The sequence below is a fragment of the Brachyistius frenatus genome, unplaced genomic scaffold (genome assembly GCF_029030835.1).
Source record: "Brachyistius frenatus isolate BFR_SWC_R1_liver_20210118 unplaced genomic scaffold, ASM2903083v1 Contig_17, whole genome shotgun sequence".
Taxonomy (NCBI): Eukaryota; Metazoa; Chordata; class Actinopteri; family Embiotocidae; genus Brachyistius; species Brachyistius frenatus.
In genome coordinates this window covers 5,428,120-5,454,518 of record NW_027210616.1, presented here as the reverse complement: position 1 = coordinate 5,454,518, position 26,399 = coordinate 5,428,120, and the positions used below count along the sequence as shown (strand labels likewise).

Here is a 26,399-nt window from a genome sequence, read left to right as displayed (position 1 = left end):
GTACCCCCGGGGCCACTTCTGCAGCTGCCTGAAAGTACGCTGTTCCCTCAGCTAATTAAAGGAAAAAAAACAAAAAACAAAAAAACAAACAAACATTTGATTAAAAATATGAAGTAAAATGCAGGAATTACAACAATGGGTAAATGGCTGAAATAACTAAAAGTATGTGGTTAGCTTATAGTGGTGGAAGGGGAAACAAAATTGTGTCAGCACTTCCAGTACTCATAAATTGGTGGGTGTATCCGCCAACATCAGCAAATCATGAAGTATTACATTCTGACTTTCAACAGTGAACAAAAAATATTTGAAGACATTACCTGATATTCACAACAAAGATTTATCAAATAGAGGTGACAACAGTTTCCTTTTTTTATTTGGAGTACAAAGACGAGGTAAAACCTGCTATTTGGCTGGGCCGTGTATGAAACAGTAGTGGGCTTTTAATTTGAAACAAACAATGGCTTTTAATTTGAAACGAAGTCTGTAAAATGAAACGGACACAGGAAGCAGCAGCATTTGGCTGACCACAGGTGCGTTCAGCCGTCTCCATACACCAACTGCAGAGAAACAGCTGAGAGGTCATTTGTGTGAATATTTGATGGTATCGAAAATTCAGCGGGCACTGGACATTTTTTGGAGGGCAAAAACTGAATCGCAATCGCAGGTGCGTTTTGTTGATGCTGACTTAACATCCCCGTTAGCAGTGGCGCTAATGTTGCATTCACGCTTGAACTTTATTTCTGGAGATCCGTCAATCAAATGGTTTGATCGGGACATAACCTGGGCTGTTTTGTCTTGGTAAACTGTATTTAATCAATTTTTATAACGATCTAAGACGCAATAGTATGCAGTACTTTGCTGTAACAATCAGCTCTGCGGAATAATGCATGCTCCCCTTATCGCGCAGTAATTTCGCTTCAGATCTGAGATTTTCACGGAATCAAATGGTTTAATCGGCACGTTTTTATTGATCAACTTTGACTGCATGAATTTTACACCCCATAATTATTTGTCTGCATTTACAAACTTAATATAACTATCCATTTAATAATCTGGAATCCTAAATTATACTTTTAAACACACATTTAAAAAAAATATATATATATATATATATTAGTCACAATATAGTGGAAGTATTGTGTTTAATCAAGGAAACCTTGTGCATTTCAGACATATCAAGAAAATGCCACTACTGAGTCTAAAAAAAACAAACATTGATGACCCTGAATGTTCAAAACAACTACAGAATTCAGATCATTTATCATCATTGAAAAATTTGATAAAGATTACATTGCAATGATTCACCCTCCTGTTTAAAAACAATGATTGGTAGTTTTCTCTTTGGCTGTGGCGAGGTGCATGCAGTTTTCGGCAGATAGGCAGAACTCTGCATAACACCTGTACTGTGTACCAGTGAGAACTGACTCACATTAAGCAGATGGATAAGTGGATGTAATGCTCAGCTTCTAGGTGATTGTAATACACATCCAAACTTAAACAAACAAACAAACCAGCAAAGCTCTATATCCACTGCTGTACTAACACTTGAATAACGTCCACTTTAAAAAACTTTTTTTTTTTTTTTTTTTTTTTAAATGAACACGTTTAAATTGATATGACATGGTGTCACAGCTGCTTGTGCACGAGACAAACAACAACAAAAAAGGTTGAAAGTCACTTCTCTCAAAACGTTGTTTTCGTTACTGAATTCATGATTTACCAAACATTTTTCATCTATGAGCCTTCTGTTTACACCTGTAATCCTGGTGACTAAATTTGTCTGAGGCCCCACCCAATCTGACTGCCTGAGCAATTTATCATGCCATCTCTTCTTTTATTTTCCCACCCTTTAAACACGGCATAACTGTGATCTGTGACTCTGAATGTTTTGTTTTAGAAGTTCAAAATGAGTTATTTACTTTGGCTGCCCCGCATTAGACCGGAGAGATGCAATCAGCGTGTGGCTGTAAAGTACTTTTAAAATACTCGAAATAACAGTAGGGTATATGAGGAGCAGTGCCTGTGACATTAGCTGAAGTTTCACCTCAAAAATCTTTCACGTGACACGGACTATAACAAAATGAAGCTGCAAAGTTGCTCCTGATAATTACAGTGATTACTATTTTAATTGCTGTTTCTGCTTATGGCAGTGTGGAGGAAAATAGCAGCCCATATTCTGTATTCCAGATTTTTAAAAATCTTGAATACATTTTAAAATCCCAAAAAATAAATGAAGTAATTTAATATACTATGTAGAGTTATGGCAGTTCAGGTTCAGGGTGGGCTTTGTTAAAACAAAAATACTTAAATAAATTCTTGTCTCGTAAACAGACACTTTGCCTTTTGTATGTTAAGTAAAGGCCTCACCCCTGAGTCATTATGTTAATGATAACTTTGTGTCAGTTTGTGTGGAGCAATTTAAATCCTGTAATGAGCCGTTTGTGTCATCGTCTATCGTATGATACCCATTTTGTGGTGTGTTACTCTGTGTACTTCAATGTTACGCTGAAATGGGAAACACAAACTAAATTTTTTATAAAAAAAACACTTCCATGCAATATAGCTAAAAAAAAAAAAAAAAACTTTTAAGCTGTCAAAATTTGTATTGCATAACAAAATCTCCAACGCCATGCCAGAAACATTAGAGATATTTGCTTAAAATGTTTATTTTACTGACATAAACTGTATACATACTCGTGAAGAAAAACTGTTTAAAATCACTAACTACTGTTAGATCTTTTGATGATATACGTATGGTACCATGAAATACTGTAAGTTTAATTTCTTTCTTTTTCTTCTTCTTCTTTCAGCAGAACCTTTCCTGTTACTTGTCATTGGAGGCCTCTATGTGAAACAGTGGGTGGTCTCACAACTGCTGAGGACCACTCCCTCGCACAGGTCCCCTCCCTCTGTGAACCAGGAGCCCTACCCAGCTCCCTATCCAACCACTCTGCTCAGCCCAGTGGAGCAGCCACACAGAAAAAAAAGAGAGAGGATAAAATCAACTCGGAGCAGAGGAGGGAGGGAGAGAGTCGGTGGAAGGAAACGCCCTGGAAATCTAGTTGAACGAGAAATAGAAAAAGAGACTGTGAAGTTGAGACGGTGTGAAAGTGCTTTACTTGGGCTGAGGAGAAGCGGAGTTTCCAAGGATGCTCAGGCTGGTGTGAGGCTTCTTGGGCGCAAAGACTGCCCAAAGGTAAAGATTCACACTTTTTTTTCTTTTTCTTTTTTCTTTTCTGAGCTCAGACTGAATGTATTTTTCTGTTTTATTGGTTTCTGAACTTTGCCAGCTGTGCTTTAATTTAACTAAACTGTGGTGCAAAATTTCTAAATCACTTGTAGTAACTCGGCCAAAGTTTAAACTACTGAATTGCAAAAGTGTCTGTTGTCTGTCCGACATTCCTGTACTACACACAACAGGCCCTTGAAGTTAGTGTGTGTGTGTATCAGTAGTAAGAGTACAGTCACTTGGTCCAATTTTATTACATGTGCTTATCTCCCGTGTTATCCTACGGTGTTTGTGCTAAGGGGAAGTTTTGCTGGAGGGAAGTTATGTGTAAAGACTCTATTGGTACTTGTTTGTTATGATTTGGTGTAAAGTGGCAGTGGGTTTTTTTTTGTGAGTGAAAATCTTCATGAAATTTGTCATCTTATTGAAAATGGTGCAGTACTGGAGAAGTGGGTGTGTACCCACAACCACCACATGAATGCAGACGCTTGACTGGAGTTGCGCACTTCACTTTTCCCTTAACAGAGGTTGTCTGAATTTAATTTTGTATAATGTGTGTGTGGTCTTCTGAAATGGTTTTAGTCCCTTTCAAAATATGAGGTAAAAAAACATCACTCTTATTTGCATAGTGATTTGATTGCTATGCAATGTGGACGCCCTTTGCATACACATTACTTTATCGCCTTTAGGATCGCAAACTTTTTTTTTATTTTACAGAAGTGGAATATCCCACACAGTTAATGAAAGTTATGTGGAAGAGACAGTAGAATGATAGAGTCAGGTTGTGTGTGTTGATGTTTTCGCCCAGGTGTTTCTATTATCTGTCCAGAGGTGGTTTCCTACGACTTGTGAAGTTTAAAAAGTAAAGGTACTTCCTATTGATAGCCTGCAGCAACAGACTTGGGTGTGGATCCCTCTCCTTCACCTCCCTCCGCCCTTTCCTTTTTAAAAAAAAAAAAATTCTTCCCTTCCTTCTTGCTTTGCTGTCTCCTCACAGAGGCACACCCTTTACAGCCAGAAAAAAAAAGAAAAAAGAAAGAAACCATACACGCTGCAGACGCACGTCGCAGTGGGTCCTTCCGGGAACCTCCAAAAGGTCCTTCATGGAATTTCAAGGGGGTGCCGGCAGAATGAAAAGTATTGATCAAAACTTTTCCTCTGCCTATTCACTATTATGTAGAGAGTTGTACATTTACCAGTTTTATGGATCAATGAAAATATCATGCGTGTACCTCTTTTTTTTTATATATATAATGCAAGCTGCTTTTGTGGAATGTGATAAACATGTCTTGAAATGTTAGAAATCTGTTTTTGAACAGCACGTTCCTTTCTTCAGTTTGTGTTGCGTAACAGAAAGTTGAAACCCATCTCTGCTGCTTGATTCGAAAGGCACGTATGTTTGCTTTTGTGACTTTACTTTTTAAAGTCTCAGACAGAGAGGGACTTCTCCTTCTCTGTTTTACCTTGGGTCTCTTAACCCGGGCTCCCGGCCAGGGCGTGCTGGGGAGGGGGGGGGGGAAGAGAGTCAGGGAGTGAGTTAGTGAGGGGGGATGGGTAGGGTGGGAGGTGAGGGGGGTTAATGGAATGTAGTGGTTTGGAAAGACAAGCTAATTGGAACCAGGTTTGAGGCATAGAGGGGGGGGGGGGGGGAGAGCTACGACTTTGCTCATTTGGAGAAAGAGAAAAACACATTTTACAAACCCAAAAGATGGAGTTTTTTTTTTTTTTTTTTTTTTTTTTCTGCCTGTAGTAAAAAAAATAAAAAATAATAATTGGTAAAACCCTCATGCAATTTTTTTCAGGTGTGGTCTTAAAGTTAAATCGCTCCACGTAGTCGGGTCTGAATTAGATACGATGTATGTTTAGGTCGAGGAGGAAGCAGATATAAAAGCTTGGACGTAGTCCTTTGTTGAATCTCAGTTGGAAGTCAAATTTCACTACGTGCAGTTGCCCTCCGCAGTTCCTCCTGCCACACCCAAAAGTCCGTTGAGAGGCGTGTTAGGGAGAGCTGCTCTTTGCTGTACAGTCTTTTTTTACAACGCGCACTCGGCCCGTGTTGTGTGCCCCACCGCTGTAAATGTCTGGCGTTCCCCAAATTGCTCTTTTCAAGGTGATTGATGGTGACACTTCTGGAAGAGACAGGGCTAAAAAGAAAAAAGTCTTAAGTTTTGAGGGTAATATTTAATCTAAAACATGTTTAGTGATTCTTGAATTTCAGAAATTCACATCTTTATTTGGCGACCATGTGGTGTGAAGTTAGTGTATGATTACAGGTGTCAAATTCTGCTCTAAGTGAGGGTGTGGACTTGAGCTGACACAATATACATGGAACATAATTTATATAGGAAGTTCTGAAACATTGAAAATTGTTACTAACTGCCTGTAGCTGAATCGCTGGTTTTAAAACGGGGCCTCATCTTGGCTGAGGGCGGACACTGTTTGTCCAAATACCTGCACTGTCCACCGACGCAGCAGCACAGAGGCGACATTATGTTGTCCCCTGAAGTAATGTAAACCTTTTGGAATTCTAAAAACCACACTGTGAAATTGTGGGGGGAAAAAAAAAAAAAAAAAGCTTTATTAGTTAAATTATGCTCAGTCATCCTCGCTGACATTGGCAGCACTCGGTGTCACTCGGGCTGATTTTGTTGTACTTGACACCCATGTGAGAAACGGCATATTTAGAGGCGTGAGGAAAAGGACATGCCTCGTGACTGTTTGGAGTCTGAAATTGAGCGCGTCAAGATATTTATCACCGTGCTTTAGCAGAGCCTCTGCATGTTGCTGCACCGTTGTGCGGTGTGACTCATACGTGCCAGTGTGAAACTTAAGGAAACTGGTCTCTAGCACACTTCCTCTGCCATTTCCTTCTGGGTTTGTTGAGTGGGTGGTTAGAAGGAAGGACAGCATGGGTTTGCAAAAAGAGGGAGGTGGATGCTCTCGATAAGCTGAAAGAAGAGAAGGGCGATTGTGCTCAATCTATAGATTTTTTTTTTTTTAAATTTTAATTTTTTTCTTCACAGTTGACACTCATTTAGAAGCCAAGCTGTGCTCTCGGACATCCTGATGTTCCACCAAACTCACTGAAAGGCCACCTTTCTAGAGATTGGTTGAATAAAACAATAGCAAATTTGTAGATACACGAGTTCCAGTGAGGGAAGTTTAGTTTCCCTCTAGATGAAAATAAACATTTAACTGCAGTGTGCGATTTTTAGAAAGTTTTTCTCAGCAATCCACCCAGCAGCCACTCCCTTCTCGCTCATCTAATGCTGGTTTGGAATTTTTCATCATGTCTTCGCTGTTCTCTGCAGAGCGCCTATCATTATTATTGCTTGCCTTGTTGTTGAGAAATAGTGACTTGAGAGGTACGAAGAAATAGTCATCAAATAATACCCCTGTAAGTCACACCCATGCACATGTATGCAATTCAGACTTGTGTATTGCAGCGCCAAGCATGGGACACGAAAAGGGTGTGAATCTTTTTCTTTTTTTCTTTCTGATTAAGCCATTAACTTCCACCACTGCTCCTCCAAACATCTGCTATGCGGAAACTATCCAAGAATGATAAATGTGAAGTGGCTGTTGCGGCGCAGCGCAGTCCACCTGCCTCCTGCCGTCTAACCTGTACGCCAACCCCCCCCCCCCCTCCTCCCTCCCCACACACACACACATACACACACACAAAAAAAACAATACTGTTGTGTTCCCCTGTGCACGGAATGACACGCAGCATCTGTTACTGAAACTCTATTTGGCGTGAGGTGCCCAACATTTCCGAACGGGAGGGGTTGGAATGTAAATTTAGAAATACATTCAGCTTTGTTTAGATTTTTTTTTTTTTTTCTTTATCTGGCACAAGGAACTCAAGGATGGCACTCGCCACCATCCAACACGCTCTCTTGCTCTAAACAAACTCTGCACTACTCGTGTCGAAATGCTCGGTAGCAATACACATACTGACGCTCTGCTTATGCTTCAAGATCTACAGCTAAGGATGTCTTTTGTCTATATATATACACATTCTGCTGCTATGCTTGCCAACTGGCCCTCCTCTTAACCTTCTTGTCCCCTGCACCGTCAACGGACGTGCATTGGTTCTTGTTTAAACAGCAGCTGTGGGAGACTGAAACTAACCCTGAATAAATTGCCAAATTAAATTGCGTTAAAGCTGGGCAGTTACATGACATGGCCTCTATAAGGCTGCTATGGGTGCGAGTAAGCCTCTATTCTATTTACGTGGCAGAAGTGTCCTCTTTCTTTCACATTGGAACAACTAGTTATGCCAGTTAAAGATTTGCATCTTCAGCTGAGTTATTCTATACGTCCCGAAGCAGAACATACTTTCCGGGGCTCCTCATCAATCCTAATGATTGCTGTGTTCGTTGCTCAATGTTCTCGGCGCTGAAACCGTTTGTGGGCCCCGATCCAGGATCGCTTCTCATTTCAGGACAGAATTGCAAAAACGTTCCGTTTCATTTGTTGCAAAAATGTTACTACTTTGTTCTTTTAAATGTCAAGTTATGGTTTTTGTACATCACTTGTATTGTCTCAGTGGGATTTGAAGGCCCACAACTGCAGCCATTTGTGATGCACTTATTAAGAAGGAAGGAAAACTCCCAGTAAAGAATTTGCTCACATGGAAAAAAAATTGTGGGACCCTTGGGAGAGGAAATCCAAAGTAGGACGCTCCTCATTTGGATGTCTAGCGGTCAGTAAGTCATGATACGAGCCAGTTATCTGGTACTTACCGCCTCATTCTGTACAGTACATTTCTGTTTCTGTCCTTTTGAGAACATTAGTCTGAAAAATGTATTTCAATAAAAATCGAGGCATAGTTGAAAAATGATGTCAACGCAAACCCCCTGGTGTTGTTTGTGATCTCGTAAAAACTAGAGAAGACGTTTTTAAGAGTTTTCTTCAGTTTTTCCATTTGTTGCACTAACTCCTGCCAAAGTCACAATGGTTTAAACAGCAGCAGGCCAAGTTGGCGTCAGTGGGCAGGCTTTGGTCTTATGCAGGCCTTGTGGTTTGGTTCAAGGCTATGTGGACTATGGCGTGCAGAAAAGAACCATTTATTTTGATGCTCATTCCTTTCATATGCGTCACACATGCATGTCCTATCTGCTTTTCTGAGGCGGGACTGAAGGCCAGGCCCTGCTGGGTCTCTTTGTATTTGTTGTACTTGCTGTGCCAAAGCATAATGCAGCAACGGGAACAGGGAGTCTATTCTGTTTTGACAACAAGGTTGATTTGGCCACTACTCTTCTCTCCCTCTTTATGTCCTCTTTAGGTCATTTTATTTGCTCGTAATCAAATCTTATCACTCACCAGCACCTCTGTGAGTGATACAAGTACAATTGAACTGTCATCACAGTCCCACTATTCCCATATTTATTTATTTATTTTTTGACAAATTGAGTGGATTTGGCAATTGATTTGACAGATTGACTCGAGGCAGACTTTGATCAGTTTCAGTGCTTTGTGACGTACCTGATTTCAAGCTACGACGGTCAGGCAGCCCAGGTATGTGCCCTCAAGTGACAGCAGAGAGGCCTAGAGTGGGGATGAAAGTGCTGCGTGCTACATCCACCAAGTGCACAAAACGAGCCAACTAAAATGATGACGATGACAATTCTTGTCATGCTGATCAAGGTAATATGGACATTGAAACGGGGATTTTCTCGCTACATGCGGCGTTACTTCTCAGTGTGCATTAGAGAGAGAGAGAGAGAGAGAGAGAGAGAGAGAGAGAGAGAGAGAGTGAGTGTGTCATGATGCCAGTAAGTGCGCATACCTGACTGAATGTGGTGTTCTTGCTTATTTGAGCAGAACCTGGGAGGGGTGGAGGGTCGGGGGGAGGGGGGCAATGGTAGGCACACAAGCAGCGTGCAGGGTGGGCGGCATAGACTGAAGCTGGAGTCAGACTCTGAGAGAAAGAGGACATTTCTTTGGAGTTAGTCACCGTGGGGAGCGGCTGGGCTCCCTTCCAGCTGGCCTGACCGTTCTATCAAGGAATGTGTGCGTGTGCGTGTGTGTGTGCACGTGCGTGTGTGTGTGTGTGTGTGTGCGCGTGTGTGTGTGTGTGTGTGTGTGGGTGCGCGTGTGTGTGTGTGTGTGTGTGTGTGTAAGAATGTGTGTGTGTGTGTGAGAGAAAGCGAGAGAGACTGGAGGCCAGGGTGGGGCCGTGCTCTGAACTGCTCCCACTCAGCACAGAGGCGAGCGACGTGATCTGCGTCGCGGACCCGTGCTGTGGTATTTCTACTCACGTGTGTGCTTGTATTTGTTTTCCCCTCCTATTGGTGACCACATTTCACCTTATTGCAATACCTGCGTATGTTTTTCCGTACGGTCTCGCAAAGATATTTAGTGGGGAAGGTGGAGTGACCTATTTCTTGTCTTTTAAGTTTGTTTCATCTGATACGGCCATTGTAAAAAAATAAATTTACTTTCATGATGCCATGTTTTTTTATTATTGTTTTTTATTGCATCATAGATCTGGACATTAGAGCAATAACTTTAAAAAAAATCTCCCACATAAAAAGTTACAGATGCCACACCCGTTATCTGATTTTGCCGTGACCCAGACTCACTCTTATCTCACATTTCCTTTTGATTGCTCCTTCTACCTTTTGGATAAATGTCAGTCAGCCTGTACATGAATGACTCCTGACACAGCAGTCTGATTAATACGTCTCTGTAACAAGAGTATGAGCTGGAGAGTGTACACAGCTGCTCTCCCCACACAAACATAATGACAACCACATACTGGCTAGCATTTATCTCAGCTATGTACCATCTATTTCAGTATGAGACTTATTCAAAACAGCAATCAATAACAGCGCATTCTTGGGGGGTGGGGGGGAACTTAGTGTTTTACAAGCTTTGCATCTTTTAATGGATTTAAGGAGCGCGTCTACTCATTTTCTCTCTATCACATTACACAGCTATTAAAACCTTTCTGTTTAGAAATTGTCTTTGTCTCAAAAACAGTTAATTGGCATAATTTTCACCAAATTAATTAGCAGTTTAGTTTATTGAGCTTTGGGTATTGGGGAGGGGGAAGTTAATGATGGGGTTGGAGAGGCTGTCTCGGAAGAATTTTCCTCCAGAGGGACATGTTCCCGCCGGTAGATACCTGTCTGTCCATATATCATTTCTGTTTGTACTGCGACTGACAGGAGAAGGCTTTGTTTCACAATATGCCGGTTGCTTGACACAATAAACCCAGCAAGATCTGTGGGCTGTTGGGCTAGTTACAGCGGGTAGAAGTAAGAGTCACTCGGCATGTTGAGTGACACTTCGAATCCAAGTGACGAACGACACTGCAACAACTACATTGTATTGCTACATTGGCTTCTATGGTTGCCCATTTATGCTCTTATACTACAGTGTTTTATACTTTTCAGTCGTCACTCGAGCTAAAGAATTCATGTGCATATTTGAGAGAACATTTCCTTTTTCAATTCCTCTGGAACTGGATTTGCTTTAAGCAAACTAAATTGGATTCTGGGTAGTTGTAGGAAGTAGCTGGCTTTATTGACTTGCAGGGAGTTTTGCATCATTACTTAACAGGGGCAATCCTGCTACCACTGCTTGGTTAATTATTAAAGCCTTTTAAGGCTCTGATTGGTCCCGAAATCTCCATTGAGCATGTACGCAAGAATGCCATGAGTAAATGTGTGTCATATGGGGACACACCTCTTAACGCAACGCGTGTGTGTGTGTGTGTGTGTGTGTGTGTGAGATACACTGAAACATTGTTTGCTATTGCGTAAGAGAGCATGATGTTATAATAAGGACAGATTTATTTTTAGCCTTAACAATGTTTCATTTAATTTAAAAAAATATTTTTTTTAAAGAATATAAAATTAATCCCAATCCTGTTTTTATTTTCTGTCAACAGAAGTCGAGAATACAGGAACACAGGCATCAGACTGAGGCCCTTGGCTTTGCTTGAGCAATCCAAGGTAAGTGTCATTAGACATGATGTCAAACACCCACACACCGCATCTCTCACTGGTTACCAAAATAAAATACAACTTTCTTACTCCTCATCACTTGACTCCAAGACCATCTAGTCAATGTCACCTCAGAACAGCAATCTATTCTGCGGCCAGACGCCATTCCTCTGTTGGAATTTTTTGTTGCAAAGCCTCCTCTGAACCTGGAAGGTCGTGCCTCCGCCAATCAGCTGTGAAAGGCCTGCCTTGTGGAAACCTGACACTTGGTTGCCTCTGCTCCCTTTGCCTCCTTTTTGGCCTCCTCCTTCCTCCCTCAGTGACCACCTGTTCCGCTCGAACCCCTTTCTCCTTACAAAACAACCTCGTCAAAAGCCTGCCAAGCTCTCGCTGTTTGTAGCTGGCAGCTGTGGCTAATTTGCTCCTTCTTGAGTGGCGGGAGAAGCTCACGGAGAAGAAGACACTAAACCCAAACTGTACGCAGCCAAACAAGACATAAGAGATGTGTATCCAGAAATTGCTCTGTGGTTGCACACTAGTGAACAGAAGCTTTTGTCTGGCGGGCTGTCTCCACGCCCCTCTTCCCAACACACATACCAGGCCATAATAAAACATGATAGACAGATGAGCTCGTCTGTCTCCCTTGACCCTCATTTTTTTTTCCCAGCCTCAATGGTTTCCTTCGAAGCTCTTGTTCTCATATTTGTTAACATATGCTTTTGAGGACATCACTAATCAAATTTATGGCATCAGGGCTATAATACTCAGACATGTCAGAGAAATTAAAGCGAAAGAATACAGGACTGGTTGAATGTCATGTTGTCTGATCGCTTTGAGCCACAGACTGCCTGCCTCTCTTCTGATTTCAAGAACAAGTGCTTATTTATTCAGCATCTGTTTACAACACAGCCCGCATTTAATCATATGATGATTTTGGATCGGGTTAATATAAATCTTTTCTCCATTTCTAACCATAGTTGGGTCATATTCTATGTTTGTGCAAAGAAGGGATACTTTTGACTGAGTTTAGAAGTAAACAAAAAATGAAAGGGAGACTTTCCTGTAATTATTCAGGTTGCCTTGTGCACAATGTGGTCTTGTTAGCTTCAGATGAGTCTCTTTAGCCGTAGTCCCACATTTTCACGAGTACCGGTACTTGCCTGCCTTTTCACTTGTCCACTGTTATCCTGACATTCCACTGAACAGTTTCACAACCATTCCTCTCACTTTTTCACTTGCTACCTCACTTTTTTTTTTTTTTTTTTTTTTTTTTACCAGTTCCTCCTTTTTCCATCGTCCTCCCTCTCCCTATGTTCCTTCCTTCCCTTCTATATAGCTGCGAGCCTCAGCTCCTCCCTGCAGCCTGTTGCCAGAAATATGTCAAAACTGTGAGAATGAGGACGGCCCAAATAGTTCACCCTCAATCATGGAAAGACTAAGTGTGAGGGTAAAATGAGGAAGGTGGAAAAGTTTCTTTATCAAAATAAATATTAATGACATGTAGCTATGTGAAAAAAAAAAGAAAGTGGATTGGGAGGAAAGGCAATGAAAGAGAGAAGTTAAGAGAGTTGTGGGCTGAGGTTAGCAGTTTGAATGAGATAGGGAGAAATTAATAAGAAAATGGTTTTCTCTGTCTTCAGGAAACTTGTGAAAGTTGGACTTCCCCTTCCATCTTTTCCTAAATACTTAATCCAGCCAAAGATAATAAATGCCTTGTTAGCTAAAGTGTTTCATATTCTCTGCCACCTTCTCAAACACTGAATAGTTCTATGTCAATAAGCATATGTGAAAGGAAGAAAAAGTGAGGAAACGAAGATCATGGGAAAAGTTTGTCAGCCATTTTTGTCTGTGGGGAATGTGTGAAATGAGCCACATTGTGACCCGTGGGGAAAACACAAATTCCTTTTAGTCCAGGCCAAATACTCTTGGGATGGGATCAGAAGGGCCCGGTTAAGATACTATAAGTGGCAGTGTTAGTTGAGCTGAGTGGAGTTTGCTCTGCACAAGTCAATTGTGTAACGTGGAGTCTTTCCTGCTGCAAACTGCTGTGTCTGTCCCCTCCATGCTCACACAGTTCAGCTGTAATTACGAAATATAATGTTGCAGCTTAAAGTCTTGATAGATTCATGTTTCAAGCTTCAGTTGGATCACACTGACAGGCACAATGAGATGGACAGAGGGAGGTGAAAAGAGAAAGAAAGAATTGAAAGATCAGGTTGTGGATGCGTGCAAGTGGTTGGCGTCATCTTTGGTGTAAACACATTCCCATTCTCTCATATTAACGCTCCCAGCAGCTCTGGCTTGTGCTATTCAATCCTGACAGTCTGCAAAAAGAGAGGCGGTTTAATATTACCTCAAAGCATTGCATGCATTCTCCTGTATTCCCGGTCACACAGAACTAGTCTATTTATTGACCCGTGTTAATTAGTGTATTGCCGGTTATGTGCCATTGGATAAAGCTAGAAGGACACGTTTGCAAATCACATGGGTTTCCAAACTGTCTGTTCGTTAATGGTTTTTCACACCCCTGACTTTCACAAAGATGTTGCTCATTTTTGACATGTATAAAGCAGCCAAAGACGCTATAATTTTTCTGTGACTGTAAAGTCACTGTAGCAAATCTAGCTATTGTTACTGTATGCATTAAAGCAGCCTGGCAAGACGGCAAGTCAAAAAAACAACAACAACCTGAAGTTATCGAGACAACAGTTCGTATGGTTATGATACAGTTTTGTTAAAACTATCCCACTTACCCACAACCACACATACACAAAGAACTATATGGACTACATGGATTTGAAGTTTATTGTTTTACATCTCTGCAAAATACTGAAAACATCAGGGATGTTTTCTTCTAACCTTGTTTGTTTGAGGTACTGCATATTGGCAGCATAGCATGAGTGGCAGATGGTCGTTGAGAGAGTGATGCGTGCTACCGATCAGTTTCAAACAGCTGTTTCTTTATCTTTGCCACAGGTTCCTTTTGTTTCCAGCAGCTTGTTATCTTGCAGAACAGTGTGGTGGTTTCACTGAATGAGGAAGGGATTTGTGGCTTACTGGTGTAATTATGCTATTTAAAGTGGAGCAAAATAGTACAGAAAAAAAAAAATGCATTTGTGCTTTTTAGTAATTATTTCACAGATGGACAATACTCTGACAAGTTTTTGATCATATAGAAATCCAGCTTTACAACTACAGCCCCTGCAATTCACCCCCCCACACCCGCCCAAGTTGGTTTCTTAACTTTTCTCCCTTGACTTGTTAGAGGAATCTCCCTTCCCCACCCCCATCAAGTTGTTCTCTGGTTGTCAAGTCTACCCCATCAAAGCACAGGCAACAGATAACCACAATGACTCACTTCCTGTGTCTTTTGTGCCTCCCATGGACAGGTTGTTGCCATTTGTTTTGGCTGATTACAGGCAAATAGAACATTTGCTAAAATCAGCTAAATGGATGCAGCTGGTAGCCGTAGAATGATTGACACTGAAATAACTGTTGAAATAAAGCTGAATCACTGTCTAATGGTACAATATCATTTGTCAAACTAGTACTTGTACTGTTACCACTTACTAATTATCTACATCCTGTGCAGTCAGTATACCTGGACATCGATGTGTTGGTTCATGCATTGAACCATTAAACAGCTGTGCAGTGATGGAGGTCAGCTGTCCAGATCAAGAGGTGGAAAGGGTAGTTTTTTGTTGTTTTTGGTTGGTTAAGTCATACATTTGTTCTATTTATCTTAATGTGCACGCCTATCTTTGAGCAAATAACTGAATCACAAATTGATTGAACTGTTTGTGATGATGTGAGTCACTTTGGACAAAAGTGTGTACAACATGAATGCAATGTAAAAACATCCAAATAGTTTCTGGCTTGGTAGAGACACATGGTTGAGACAGCTTTGTATAATTCAAGCGGTGGGTTGTGGAGTGTTTGGTACTGATGAAATAATGGGTTGTCTGTTCCAAAGGGTAGAGTGGGTAGGGCTAGTCAGCATGTCTGGGAATGTAAACATAGTTTATTGACATTTTGATTACTGTTATAAAAAAGCTGAGCATGGATTTCAGTTGGCCTGATATGACCTGATCGAAATATGGTGAATTGTTGCATAATTCTTGCCTATTAGCAGGGATACAGTAATATAGCCAGGGGTATTTAATCTAAAGTCTAATGACCACACCCATTAAATAACATGTTATGCGCTGCATCACAAAGGTGATCATCTCAATCATTCTTCAGCAGTAGTCAAAAATACAATTACAACAAATGTATGGTTAACTTAAACTGATACTGATTACCTGTCAATAATTAACATGTTTAAGAAGGCTGATGTGCATTGTGTATATTCGCATATAAAAATGTGTACTTGTTTTACAATTAAATTAGGGTTTGTGCATGTGTATTAATATGGAAGAATGTGCACTAACATGTTGACGTATGTGTTACTGTGCATTTCTGCACCTCTGTGTGTGTTTTCATGAAGCAATGTAGCTTTAACCATCATTGTTCTTTCTTCTGATTTTGGAGCTGGGATGTAAGTGCAGGATTTGGCTGCTTTCGTCAGGGCAGGGTGTGACTGACTTCTAACCAATTTCCAAAACATAGAGCGTACTGGAGAGAGGGAGCGGATGGTTTGGTGTTTTGGGGAGATAGAGGCTGTTATATAAAAGAGCTTTAACACCATCTAGTGTTCACCTTTAAGTCATATACAGCAGACTACTTACAGAGAAGGACCGGTAATTTTTTTCCAATTAGGCAAATAAATAAATATATATATATATATATATTTGCCTAATTGAAAAAAAATTATATATATTTTAAAAAAATTGTTTTTAAGGTTGAAAGAAAAACATTTGATATGTTCCAGATTAATTTTGTTTTCATTATTATTGTGTTTTCTTTATGCAGGAAAAGAGAAAAACTTTCCATCACATCAGGGCTGAAAGCGAGGAAAGCAAAAACAAGGTATTTTATGAAGTTACGGTCACAATAAATATTATTTTTCCCCCCCATATTTCATCCTGTAGTAAGTTCTAGCGTGCTTGTGCTTTTTCTGATGAACCCATTGTTTTTATGGTAATGTTTAGAGATGGCTGAGGAGGAGGACACTAGGGAGGTGCTCTTTCCAGACTGGGAAGGTCCGGACAAAACCGGCTTGACCATTGCACAGTCAAGTGAAGGAGAGCTCTTCGTTACGGAGGTCAAAGGAGAGTCACCTGCAGCACGTTCTGGACAAGTATATGAAGGTAAGGAATTACTTCTTATTTTTCTTTAATCAGAGTATTTCATCAAATATGGCATAAGATTTTTGGTCACCCACATGCTGACTGATCTTAAATGTTCCTAATGGACTTTTTTCCTGCTGTGTCCACCTGATTCATAGGTGACCAGATTGTGGGTGCCACCATTTACTTTGACAAAATGAGCTCAGAGGAAACAGCAGACCTACTGAAGACATTGAACCGACACAAGGTTGGACTGAAACTACAGAACAAAGGAGACCGATCACCTTCCTGCTCACCCTTGAGCACACCATGTCGTTCCCCAATGGGCACCCTTACATGGGAAGGGAAGACCCGCTTTGGAGGTTCCAGTCCAGACATCATTCTTGTAAGTTCCCTTTTTAAACCAAATGATAACTTTTTTTTCTTTGTAGGGAAACTACTGAACTAATACAAAATATACTAACAATTTCACATTGTGTGTTTACCTGTGGTTTTCAATCAACAGAGTGGGGATGATGAGGATTACAAGAGGATATACACAAAAAAGATTAAACCAAGGCTGAAGTCTGAAGACCTTGCAGAGGGAGTAGATGTTCGCACAGAGCGGCATAGCAGCACGAGCAGCGACGGCAGTACAATCACAACCGTCACTCGCCGTATCACTACCTACACAGTGGATATGCCGAGTGATATAAGTGAGCAACTTGAACTTTCAAGCCCAGACCTCAAAGGGCTAAGGCACGAATCTGGAGATGGCTCTCCACGCATCCGAATCTCACACGGAAGCCCTTCAGGTAAAGTGGGGGCAGAAGAGGGAGTTTTTGAGTCAGGCAATGTTACTTACACTGGCCCACAAGCTAGCTCCACAGAGACACGGTGGGGCAGTGGGGGGGTTCAAACCACACAAATTGTAAGAGATGAAAAAGAAAGAAGTAAAGATATCAGATTTAAAGGACTGAACTTTGGTGTAACAGGTGGTAAAGGCCAGGAAGGGATTGAAATATCCAGAGGGAGTGGAGAGCAAGACGATGGAAGCATTCAGGTTTCAGGAACAAGCATGACACTAAAAGACGGCACAAACACTGGTAGTAGGCATGTTACAATAGGAGGGTTGGGAGGTGCAGACATAGCCTCAACAGGTGAAAACGGAGGGTCAGTTGGTCTGTCTTTGCCTGGAAAAAGTATGCAGATTTCAACTACTACCATGGATAAAACACAGGTGGGGAGTTTTGAGAGCAGTTCAGGTGGGAGGACAAAAGTGAAGTTATCTGAAATTGCCATCAATGACCCACAGACAAAGGCTTCAGGCAGAATTGATATTCCACATGTCAAAGTTAGTGGAGGTTCCACAGATATTGATTCTGACTTGCGAGGTGGCAGGATAGGAGAATCGACAAGCATTTTAGGTCATGTTACAACAGGATATTCTTCAACGCCAGGCAAGATTTCAGTAACGGGTATGGATGTCAACCTTACAGGTTCAAAGTTGAAAGGTGATGTCAACCTGCCAAGCACAAAGGGAGGAATAAAAGTGTCTGGAATAGACACTAAAGTTCCAGGCTGTGAAACTGAGGGTAATGCAAGTGGCATAACAATGTCAACAATCAAGATGCCTGCATTTGGAACGAAAGGAATCATGAAAGAGGGAACTAGTTCTGAACTCAGTAGTGATGCAGATATGTCAGTTTATGTGACACATGAAGATGTGCACAAATCTAAACTGGGCATCAAAGGGACAGATATGCAGATCAAAGGTCAACCATATGCCAACATTGAAGGGCCAGTTGTCAGTGTAAGACGTCCAGAGGCTGAAATTGACATCAAAGAACCAGAAATCCACTCAAGCCTGCAAATGAAAGTACCAAAGAGTGATGGCAAATACAAAATGGAGGTTAAAGTTCCATCTTTATCTGGGCCCGATACAGATGTAAACCTGAAAGGTTCAAAGATAGAGGAAAATCTTAATGTAACAGTCTCAAAGACTGAGGGAGAAATAATAGCCCCCAAAGTAAACATTAAGCATCAAAATATAAATATTGAGGGGATGAAAGGGGATTACAAACTGCCTCATGTAAAGATGCCATCATTTGGCGCCAAGGGACCTAACGTTGACATAAAAGCTGATGCAGGAAATGAAGCGGAGGGTCGAGCTCTTGATCTAAAACTTACCACACCCGAAATTGACACCAGTGCATCTAGAGTTGACATTGATGCACCAGAAGTAGATTATGGGGGCTCTGATTTAAAGATCAAAGGACCAAAGTTCATGATGACATCCAAAACGGTCAATGTCAAAACACCTCAAGTTGATGTTGGAACATCCAGAGTTAAAGTAGAAATCCCAGATGTGACCAACCTTCCCAAAGGTCAAATTAATGCAAAGCCACCTGGATTTGATGTTAAAGCTCCAGGAGCTGATGTTGGAAGCACTGAAGGAGGAGCACCACAGATGCCAGATGTGGATTTCAAACTTGAGGGTCCAGATGTTGACAATGAACATCATAAAATTGGATTTAAAATGCCTAAAATTACAATGCCATCATTTGGAATAACAAGTCCAAAACTAGAAAGACCAGAGGCTGATGTTAGACCTCCAAAAGCTGACGTGCATGTGAAAGCTGCTGAAGTGAACATCAAAGGGCAAAATGTTGACATTGAGAATCCTAATGGGAACATCAAAGGATCAAAATTCAAAGTGCCAACATTAACAGGACCTAACATATCCATGCCAGATTTGGATTTAAGTGTCAAAGGCCCTACATTTAAAGGTGAGGGAGGTGTATCACCTACAAAGATGGGTGCAGACATAAAAACACCTGAAATTGACATCCAGCGTCCACAGGCTGATATTATCATTGAAGGACAAAAAGGTGGCTTCCAAAAGCCAAGTATCAAAATGCCTTCCATGAACCTTAAAGGTTCTAAAGGGAATGTTGATCTCAAACTAAAAGGTCCTACAGTCAAGGGAGATGTGGATCCTTCACTTCCAAAGATCAAAGGAGATGCACAAACTCCTGAGGTTAATGTTGAAGGTCCAGAGGTAGAAATTGAGGGCTATGAAAGTGGATTTAAGATGCCAAAATTTAAAATTCCATCATTTGGCTTCAAAGATCAAAAAGGGGATGTTCCAGATGTTGATGTAAACCTTCCCCGAGCAAACATTAATGTCAGAGCACCTGATATTGACATTGAAAGACCTGAGGTTAATATTGAAGGACCGAATGCAAAACTCCAAGGACCAAAATTCAACATGCCAACGATTTCCGGGCCAAAAATCTCGATGCCAAATGTGGATTTCAATTTGAAAGGTCCCAAAGTCAAAGGGGGTGTGGACCTGTCCGCTCCAAAGATTAAAGGAGACTTATCAACACCTGAGGTAGACATCAAGGGTCCAGAGGTTGATATTGAAGGACCTAAGGGTGGATTTGACATGCCTAAAATCAAAATGCCATCATTTGGCATCAAAGGTCCAAAAGTGGAGGGTCCGGATGTTGATGTAAATCTTCCCAAGGCCAGTATTGATGTCAAAGCACCAGAAATTGATGTGGAAGGTCTCGATGCAAATCTCAAAGGATCCAAATTCAAGATGCCATCAATATCAGCGCCAAAGCTTCCAGATTGGGATATTAACCTGAAAGGGCCTAAAGTGAAAGGAGATTTTGATGTGTCTGTTCCAAAGATTGAGGGAGACCTAAAAGCCCCCAAAGTGGACATTGAAGGACCCGATGTTGACATTGAGGGCCACAAAGGAGGATTCAAAATGCCCAAGTTTAAAATCCCATCCTTTGGGTTGAAAGGTCCAAATGTCGAAGGTCCCGAAGTTGATGTCAGCCTTCCTAAAGCTGATATTGATGTTAAAGGACCAGAAGTTGATATAAGCGGACCAGATGTGGACATTGAGTGCCCGAGTGGAAAGATCAAAGGACCAAAATTCAACATGCCATCTATTTCAGGCCCTAAAATCTCGATGCCAGATGTGGATTTCAATTTGAAAGGTCCCAAAGTCAAAGGGGGTGTGGACGTGTCAGCTCCAAAGATTAAAGGAGACGCATCAACACCTGAAGTAGACATTGAGTATCCAGAGGTTGATATTCAAGGATCTAAGGGTAGATTTGACATGCCTAAAATCAAAATGCCATCATTTGGCATCAAAGGTCCAAAAGTGGAGGGTCCAGATGTTGATGTAAATCTTCCCAAGGCCAGTATTGACATTAAAGCACCAGAAATTGATGTGGAAGGTCCCGATGCAAATCTCAAAGGACCCAAATTCAAGATGCCATCAATATCGGCGCCAAAGCTTCCAGATTGGGATATTAACCTGAAAGGGCCTAAAGTGAAAGGAGATTTTGATGTGTCTGTTCCAAAGATTGAGGGAGACCTAAAAGCCCCCAAAGTGGACATTGAAGGACCCGATGTTGACATTGAGGGCCACAAAGGAGGATTCAAAATGCCCAAGTTTAAAATCCCATCCTTTGGGTTGAAAGGTCCAAATGTCGAAGGTCCCGAAGTTGATGTCAGCCTTCCTAAAGCTGATATTGATGTTAAAGGACCAGAAGTTGATATAAGCGGACCAGATGTGGACATTGAGTGCCCGAGTGGAAAAATCAAAGGATCAAAATTCAACATGCCATCTATTTCAGGACCTAAAATCTCAATGCCAAATGTGGATTTCAATTTGAAAGGTCCCAAAGTCAAAGGGGGTGTGGACGTGTCCGCTCCAAAGATTAAAGGAGACTTATCAACACCCGAGGTAGACATCAAGGGTCCAGAGGTTGATATTCAAGGGCCTAAGGGTGGATTTGACATGCCTAAAATCAAAATGCCATCATTTGGCATCAAAGGTCCAAAAGTGGAGGGTCCGGATGTTGATGTAAATCTTCCCAAGGCCAGTATTGATGTCAAAGCACCAGAAATTGATGTGGAAGGTCCCGATGCAAATCTGAAAGGATCCAAATTCAAGATGCCATCAATATCAGCGCCAAAGCTTCCAGATTGGGATATTAACCTGAAAGGGCCTAAAGTGAAAGGAGATTTTGATGTGTCTGTTCCAAAGATTGAGGGAGACCTAAAAGCCCCCAAAGTGGACATTGAAGGACCCGATGTTGACATTGAGGGCCACAAAGGAGGATTTAAAATGCCCAAGTTTAAAATCCCATCCTTTGGGTTGAAAGGTCCAAATGTCGAAGGTCCCGAATTTGATGTCAGCCTTCCCAAAGCTGATATTGATGTTAAAGGACCAGAAGTTGACATCGAAGGACCAGATGTGGACATTGAGTGTCCGAGTGGAAAGATCAAAGGACCAAAATTCAACATGCCATCTATTTCAGGTCCTAAAATCTCTATGCCAGATGTGGATTTCAATTTGAAAGGTCCCAAAGTCAAAGGGGGTGTGGACCTGTCCGCTCCAAAGATTAAAGGAGACTTATCAACACCTGAGGTAGACATCAAGGGTCCAGAGGTTGATATTGAAGGACCAAAGGGTGGATTTGACATGCCTAAAATCAAAATGCCATCATTTGGCATCAAAGGTCCAAAAATGGAAGGTCCAGATGTTGACATTGATGTCAAGGTACCTGAAGTGGAAATGAAAGGACCAGGAATTGATGTTGAATGCCCTGATGCAAAACTCAGAGGACCTAAATTTAAGCTTCCATCCATATCAGGACCAAACTTGCCAGACTGGGATGTGAGTCTCAAAGGACCCAAAATGAAGGGAGATGTTGATGTGTCAGTTCCAAAGATCGAAGGTGACATAAAATCTCCCAAAGTGGATATTGAAGGACCAGATGTTGACATTGAGGGACATAAAGGAGGATTTAAAATGCCAAAGTTCAAAATGCCATCTTTTGGGATGAAAGGGCCACATATAGAAGGGCCAGAAGTGGATGTCAACCTTCCCAAAGCTGACATTGATATTAAAGCTCCTGAATTGGACATCGAAGGACCAGACATTGACATTGACAGTCCTAGTGGAAAGATCAGAGGCCCCAAATTCAACATGCCATCCATGTCTGGTCCAAAAATCTCTATGCCAGATGTGGATTTCAATTTGAAAGGTCCGAAAACTCAAAGGTGGTGTCGACTTGTCAGCTCCAAAGATAGAGGGAGAAACCAAAATGCCTGAGGTTGACATTAAGGGTCCAAAAGGTGGCTTTGACATGCCTAAAATGAAAATGCCATCATTTGGCATCAAAGGTCCCAAAGTGGAGGGTCCAGATGTTGGTGTAAATCTTCCCAAGGCAAATATTGATATAAAAGCACCAGACGTTGACATTCAAGGGCCAGAAGTTGATTTTGAAGGTCCTGATGCAAAACTTAAAGGACCCAAAATTAAATTTCCCTCATTACCAGGACCCAAACTACCAGACTGGGATATCAATCTGAAAGGTCCCAAAATACAAGGAGATTTTGATGTGTCTGCTCCAAAGATTGAGGGGGACATAGAAGCACCCAAAGTGGACATTGAATTACCTGATGTTGACATTGAGGGCCACAAAGGAGGATTCAAAATGCCCAAGTTTAACATGCCATCGTTTGGGTTGAAAGGTCCTAATGTTGAGGGCCCAGAAGTTGATGTTGCTCTTTCAAAAGGTGATGTTAACATTAACGCACCTGATCTGCACATCAAAGGAACAGATGTTGAAATTGAGAGCCCCAGTGGTAAAATCAAAGGACCAAGATTCCAGATGCCAAGTATATCTGGACCTAAAATGTCAATGCCAGATTTGGATTTCAATATGAAAGGTCCCAAAATCAAAGGTGATGTGGATATGTCAGCTCCAAAGATAGAGGCTGGCCTAAAAACACCTGAGGTTGATATTGAAGGGCCGAAGGGTGGATTTGAAATGCCTAAAATCAAAATGCCATCATTGAACATTAAAGGTTCAAAAGTGCAGGGCCCTGGCAGTGACATTGATCTTAAAACATCTGATCTTGATATTAACCTAAAAGGGCCTAAAGTCAAAGGGGAAATGGATGCATCCGTGTCTAAATTGGAAGGGCCTAGCATTACTTTTGATTCGGAAAAGACTGGTGTTACCTTTCCCAAGTTCAAAGGTCCCAAGTTTGCAATGAAATCTCCAGAGGCAGAGGGGAAAGTTAGCCTTCCAGATACTGAGGCAAGTCTTGATGCCCCTGATGTTGATATCAATGTAAAGGGGAAAAAGGGAAAGTTTAAACTCCCTAAAGTGAAAGGAAAGGCGAAGAAACCTGATTTGGACAAAGAAATGCCATCAGTAGACGTGGATTTAGACACACCTAACATTCATGCCAAAGGAACAAAAGTAAAGAAGCCTCTTTTTGGTAAGCTTCATTTTCCTAATGTGGAATTCGATATCAAATCCCCAAAAGTGAAAGGTGATGGTTCTTTATCTGAGGGATTTAAATCATCTGACATTCATTTGCCATCTGCGAGCTTGAATACTGCCGTTGGTGGTTCAGGCGCTGACAGTGCAAATGTTAGTTTGGAAGGGCTAGATTTTAAAGCAAAGACTTCCAAAATTAGTTCAAGTGTTTCAGGGGGAAGTGAAATTGGTGGACTTCAATACCCACAGGGTTCAGTAACATTTCCCAAAGTCAAGGTTCCTAAATTTGGTATTGTTCTGCCTCGAGTGGAGGGCCAGGAAGATGGAGGAAAAGTTGACTCAAAACTTGCAGCTTGTGGAGGCATCAACATCCAGCCTCCATCTGTTAATATTGAAGTACCCAGTCCAGAACTGGGACATACTGAAGGCAAAGTAAAGGTAAAAATGCCCAAATTTTTTGGAAAGTCAAAAGCAAAGGACAGAAGTGCAGGTGACCTTCGTGGGTCAGAGGTTGAATTGAGTTCCAGTGGAAAAATAGGAAAGACCTCTAAAGAACTAAGCGCACATTCTGGGGAACTGATGGGTGGAACATTTGAATTGGAGGGTGATTCTGGACTCGGTGTGTCAACTAAAAGCAAGTCAGCCTCCCTAGATCTACTTAAGAAATCAAGACATCGGTCTTCTTCTCTGAGTGATGAGGGAGAGCTTGCCGTTAGTTCCCCCTCAGTAGAAGCTGAGGGTGGTGACATTTCATTAGACTTGGGAGGAAGCAAGGCCAAAGGAAAGAAAGGCAAGTTAAAGTTTGGAACGTTTGGAGGTTTTGGTTCAAAGTCAAAGGGCTCATATGAAGTGACACTTGGAGACGACGGTGAGACAGGGGTGGAGGGGAGTGCAGGTGTTTTACATTCTAAAAAATCAAGATTGTCTTCATCCTCAAGCAATGACAGTGGGTCAAGAGGTGGCTTCAGGTTTCCTAAACTTGAGCTAACTGTTTCACCGAAAAAGTGATTATGAGGCAAATTAAACTCTCTCATGTACACCCAAATACATTCTTCTAATATAGAAAATCTTTCAAAGTTTGGTTCTTTAAAACTTTAAGGGGACATCAACAGTCATCTCAGTGTTTTTAACTATTGATAATTCATTTTTCAGTTATTAGATGGGAGCACATGAGATTGTTTAAAATCCCTTCAAACTGTAAATAAGATTAGTTTGTATTGTAATAATAAATATTGTTTTTGTACATAGTTCAGATTTATTGAACATACGCCATCTCACGAAAGTTTCATCACTAGTTTATTACAGCAGTTGTCATTGTGTCCTATTTCATTCTATTAAATGAATGTTGTTAATGAGCGGGTGTGGTATATTTGTATGCAGGGGTTTATTGCACAGATGATACTTAGAATAGTTATTTTCGAAGGAAAATGTTGTTTTTACACCCATACACACATAAACTTTTTAGTTGTTTTTTTTTATGTATGAAATGGTTTTATTTCCCAGCTTTGATAATATACATAATCAGTACAAAAGCATATTTACGCAACATAGAGCTGACCCTTTTATAACACATTCTAAAGAGTGATTATGTTGTATATACCAAAATTGCAAAGACAATCACTGTTGGTAATTTTCTGAAGTGCTGTCAGTACTTTTCTGATAATTTTATTGAAAATTTATTTGCTTAAATTCAGTGCCTTTTATTACAACTATGAATTTGCTTTGTTTATTTTAAACAGGTTCTCCATCCTAATCCTTTATTTTCACAGTCTAATGATCCTATGTATTTTTTTTTGTCATTGTGTCACTCTTTCTATACACACATTATGCATACATATGAAAATGTCACAAATAAACAGTCACTCTTTTATGTCATTTGTTTGCAAACAAATTCTGTGTTGATAAAGTTGCATTGTATTGATCAGATATGATGGAGAGCATGATTCATTGAGTCTATTTTGTGTGCATTCTGCCAAAGAAACTAAATAAAGATTTATAGAATTTATAATGTCTCTTGAATCACTAGTTCCACTGCCTTAAACATGTGATATATGATTGCATTACTTGTTTTTAATTGTGATATACTTGTATTATCATTTATATATACTCTACTGTATGCCATGCTGTATGACTGCACAATATATAGGTATATCTATCTATATAACTACATATTCTTCTATAATTAGAGATATTGATAGATAGATAGATAGATATATATCTATCTATCTATCTATCTATCTATCTATCTATCTATCTATCTATCTATCTATCTATCTATCTATCTATCTATACACACACACACACACACACACACACACACACACACACACACACACACACACACACACACACACACACACACACACATATATATATATCGATATATTGATATGTATCTATATATATATATTCTATAATTAGAGATATTGATAGAGATAGATCTATATATATATGTGTGTATATATAGATCTAGGTCTATATATAGATCTATATAGATAGATCTATATCTAGATAGGTCTATATAGATCGATATATTGATATGTATCTATCTATCTATATATATATATATATATATATATATATATCTACATATATACTGCAGTCATACAGCATGGCATACAGTAGAGTTACAACAATCAAAGACAAATGGAAATAACCTTTACATAGAAAATATCTACAA

General features: G+C 40.7%; 2 protein-coding genes across 2 annotated transcripts in view; both read left to right on the top strand.

Moving 5' to 3' along the window:
* polr2g (RNA polymerase II subunit G) overlaps nucleotides 1–26,399 on the top strand; it is a 125,618-nt gene that overhangs the window by 24,326 nt on the left and 74,893 nt on the right. The gene's annotated exons all lie outside the window — the stretch shown is intronic.
* Nucleotides 2,960–25,727, top strand: ahnak (AHNAK nucleoprotein). The gene is given in 7 exon segments (XM_069694519.1): nucleotides 2,960–3,196; nucleotides 11,133–11,196; nucleotides 16,099–16,155; nucleotides 16,278–16,436; nucleotides 16,574–16,800; nucleotides 16,921–22,535; nucleotides 22,537–25,727. Coding segments are annotated over 4 exon segments (8,190 nt in total). The 5' UTR covers nucleotides 2,960–3,196; nucleotides 11,133–11,196; nucleotides 16,099–16,155; nucleotides 16,278–16,279; the 3' UTR covers nucleotides 24,728–25,727.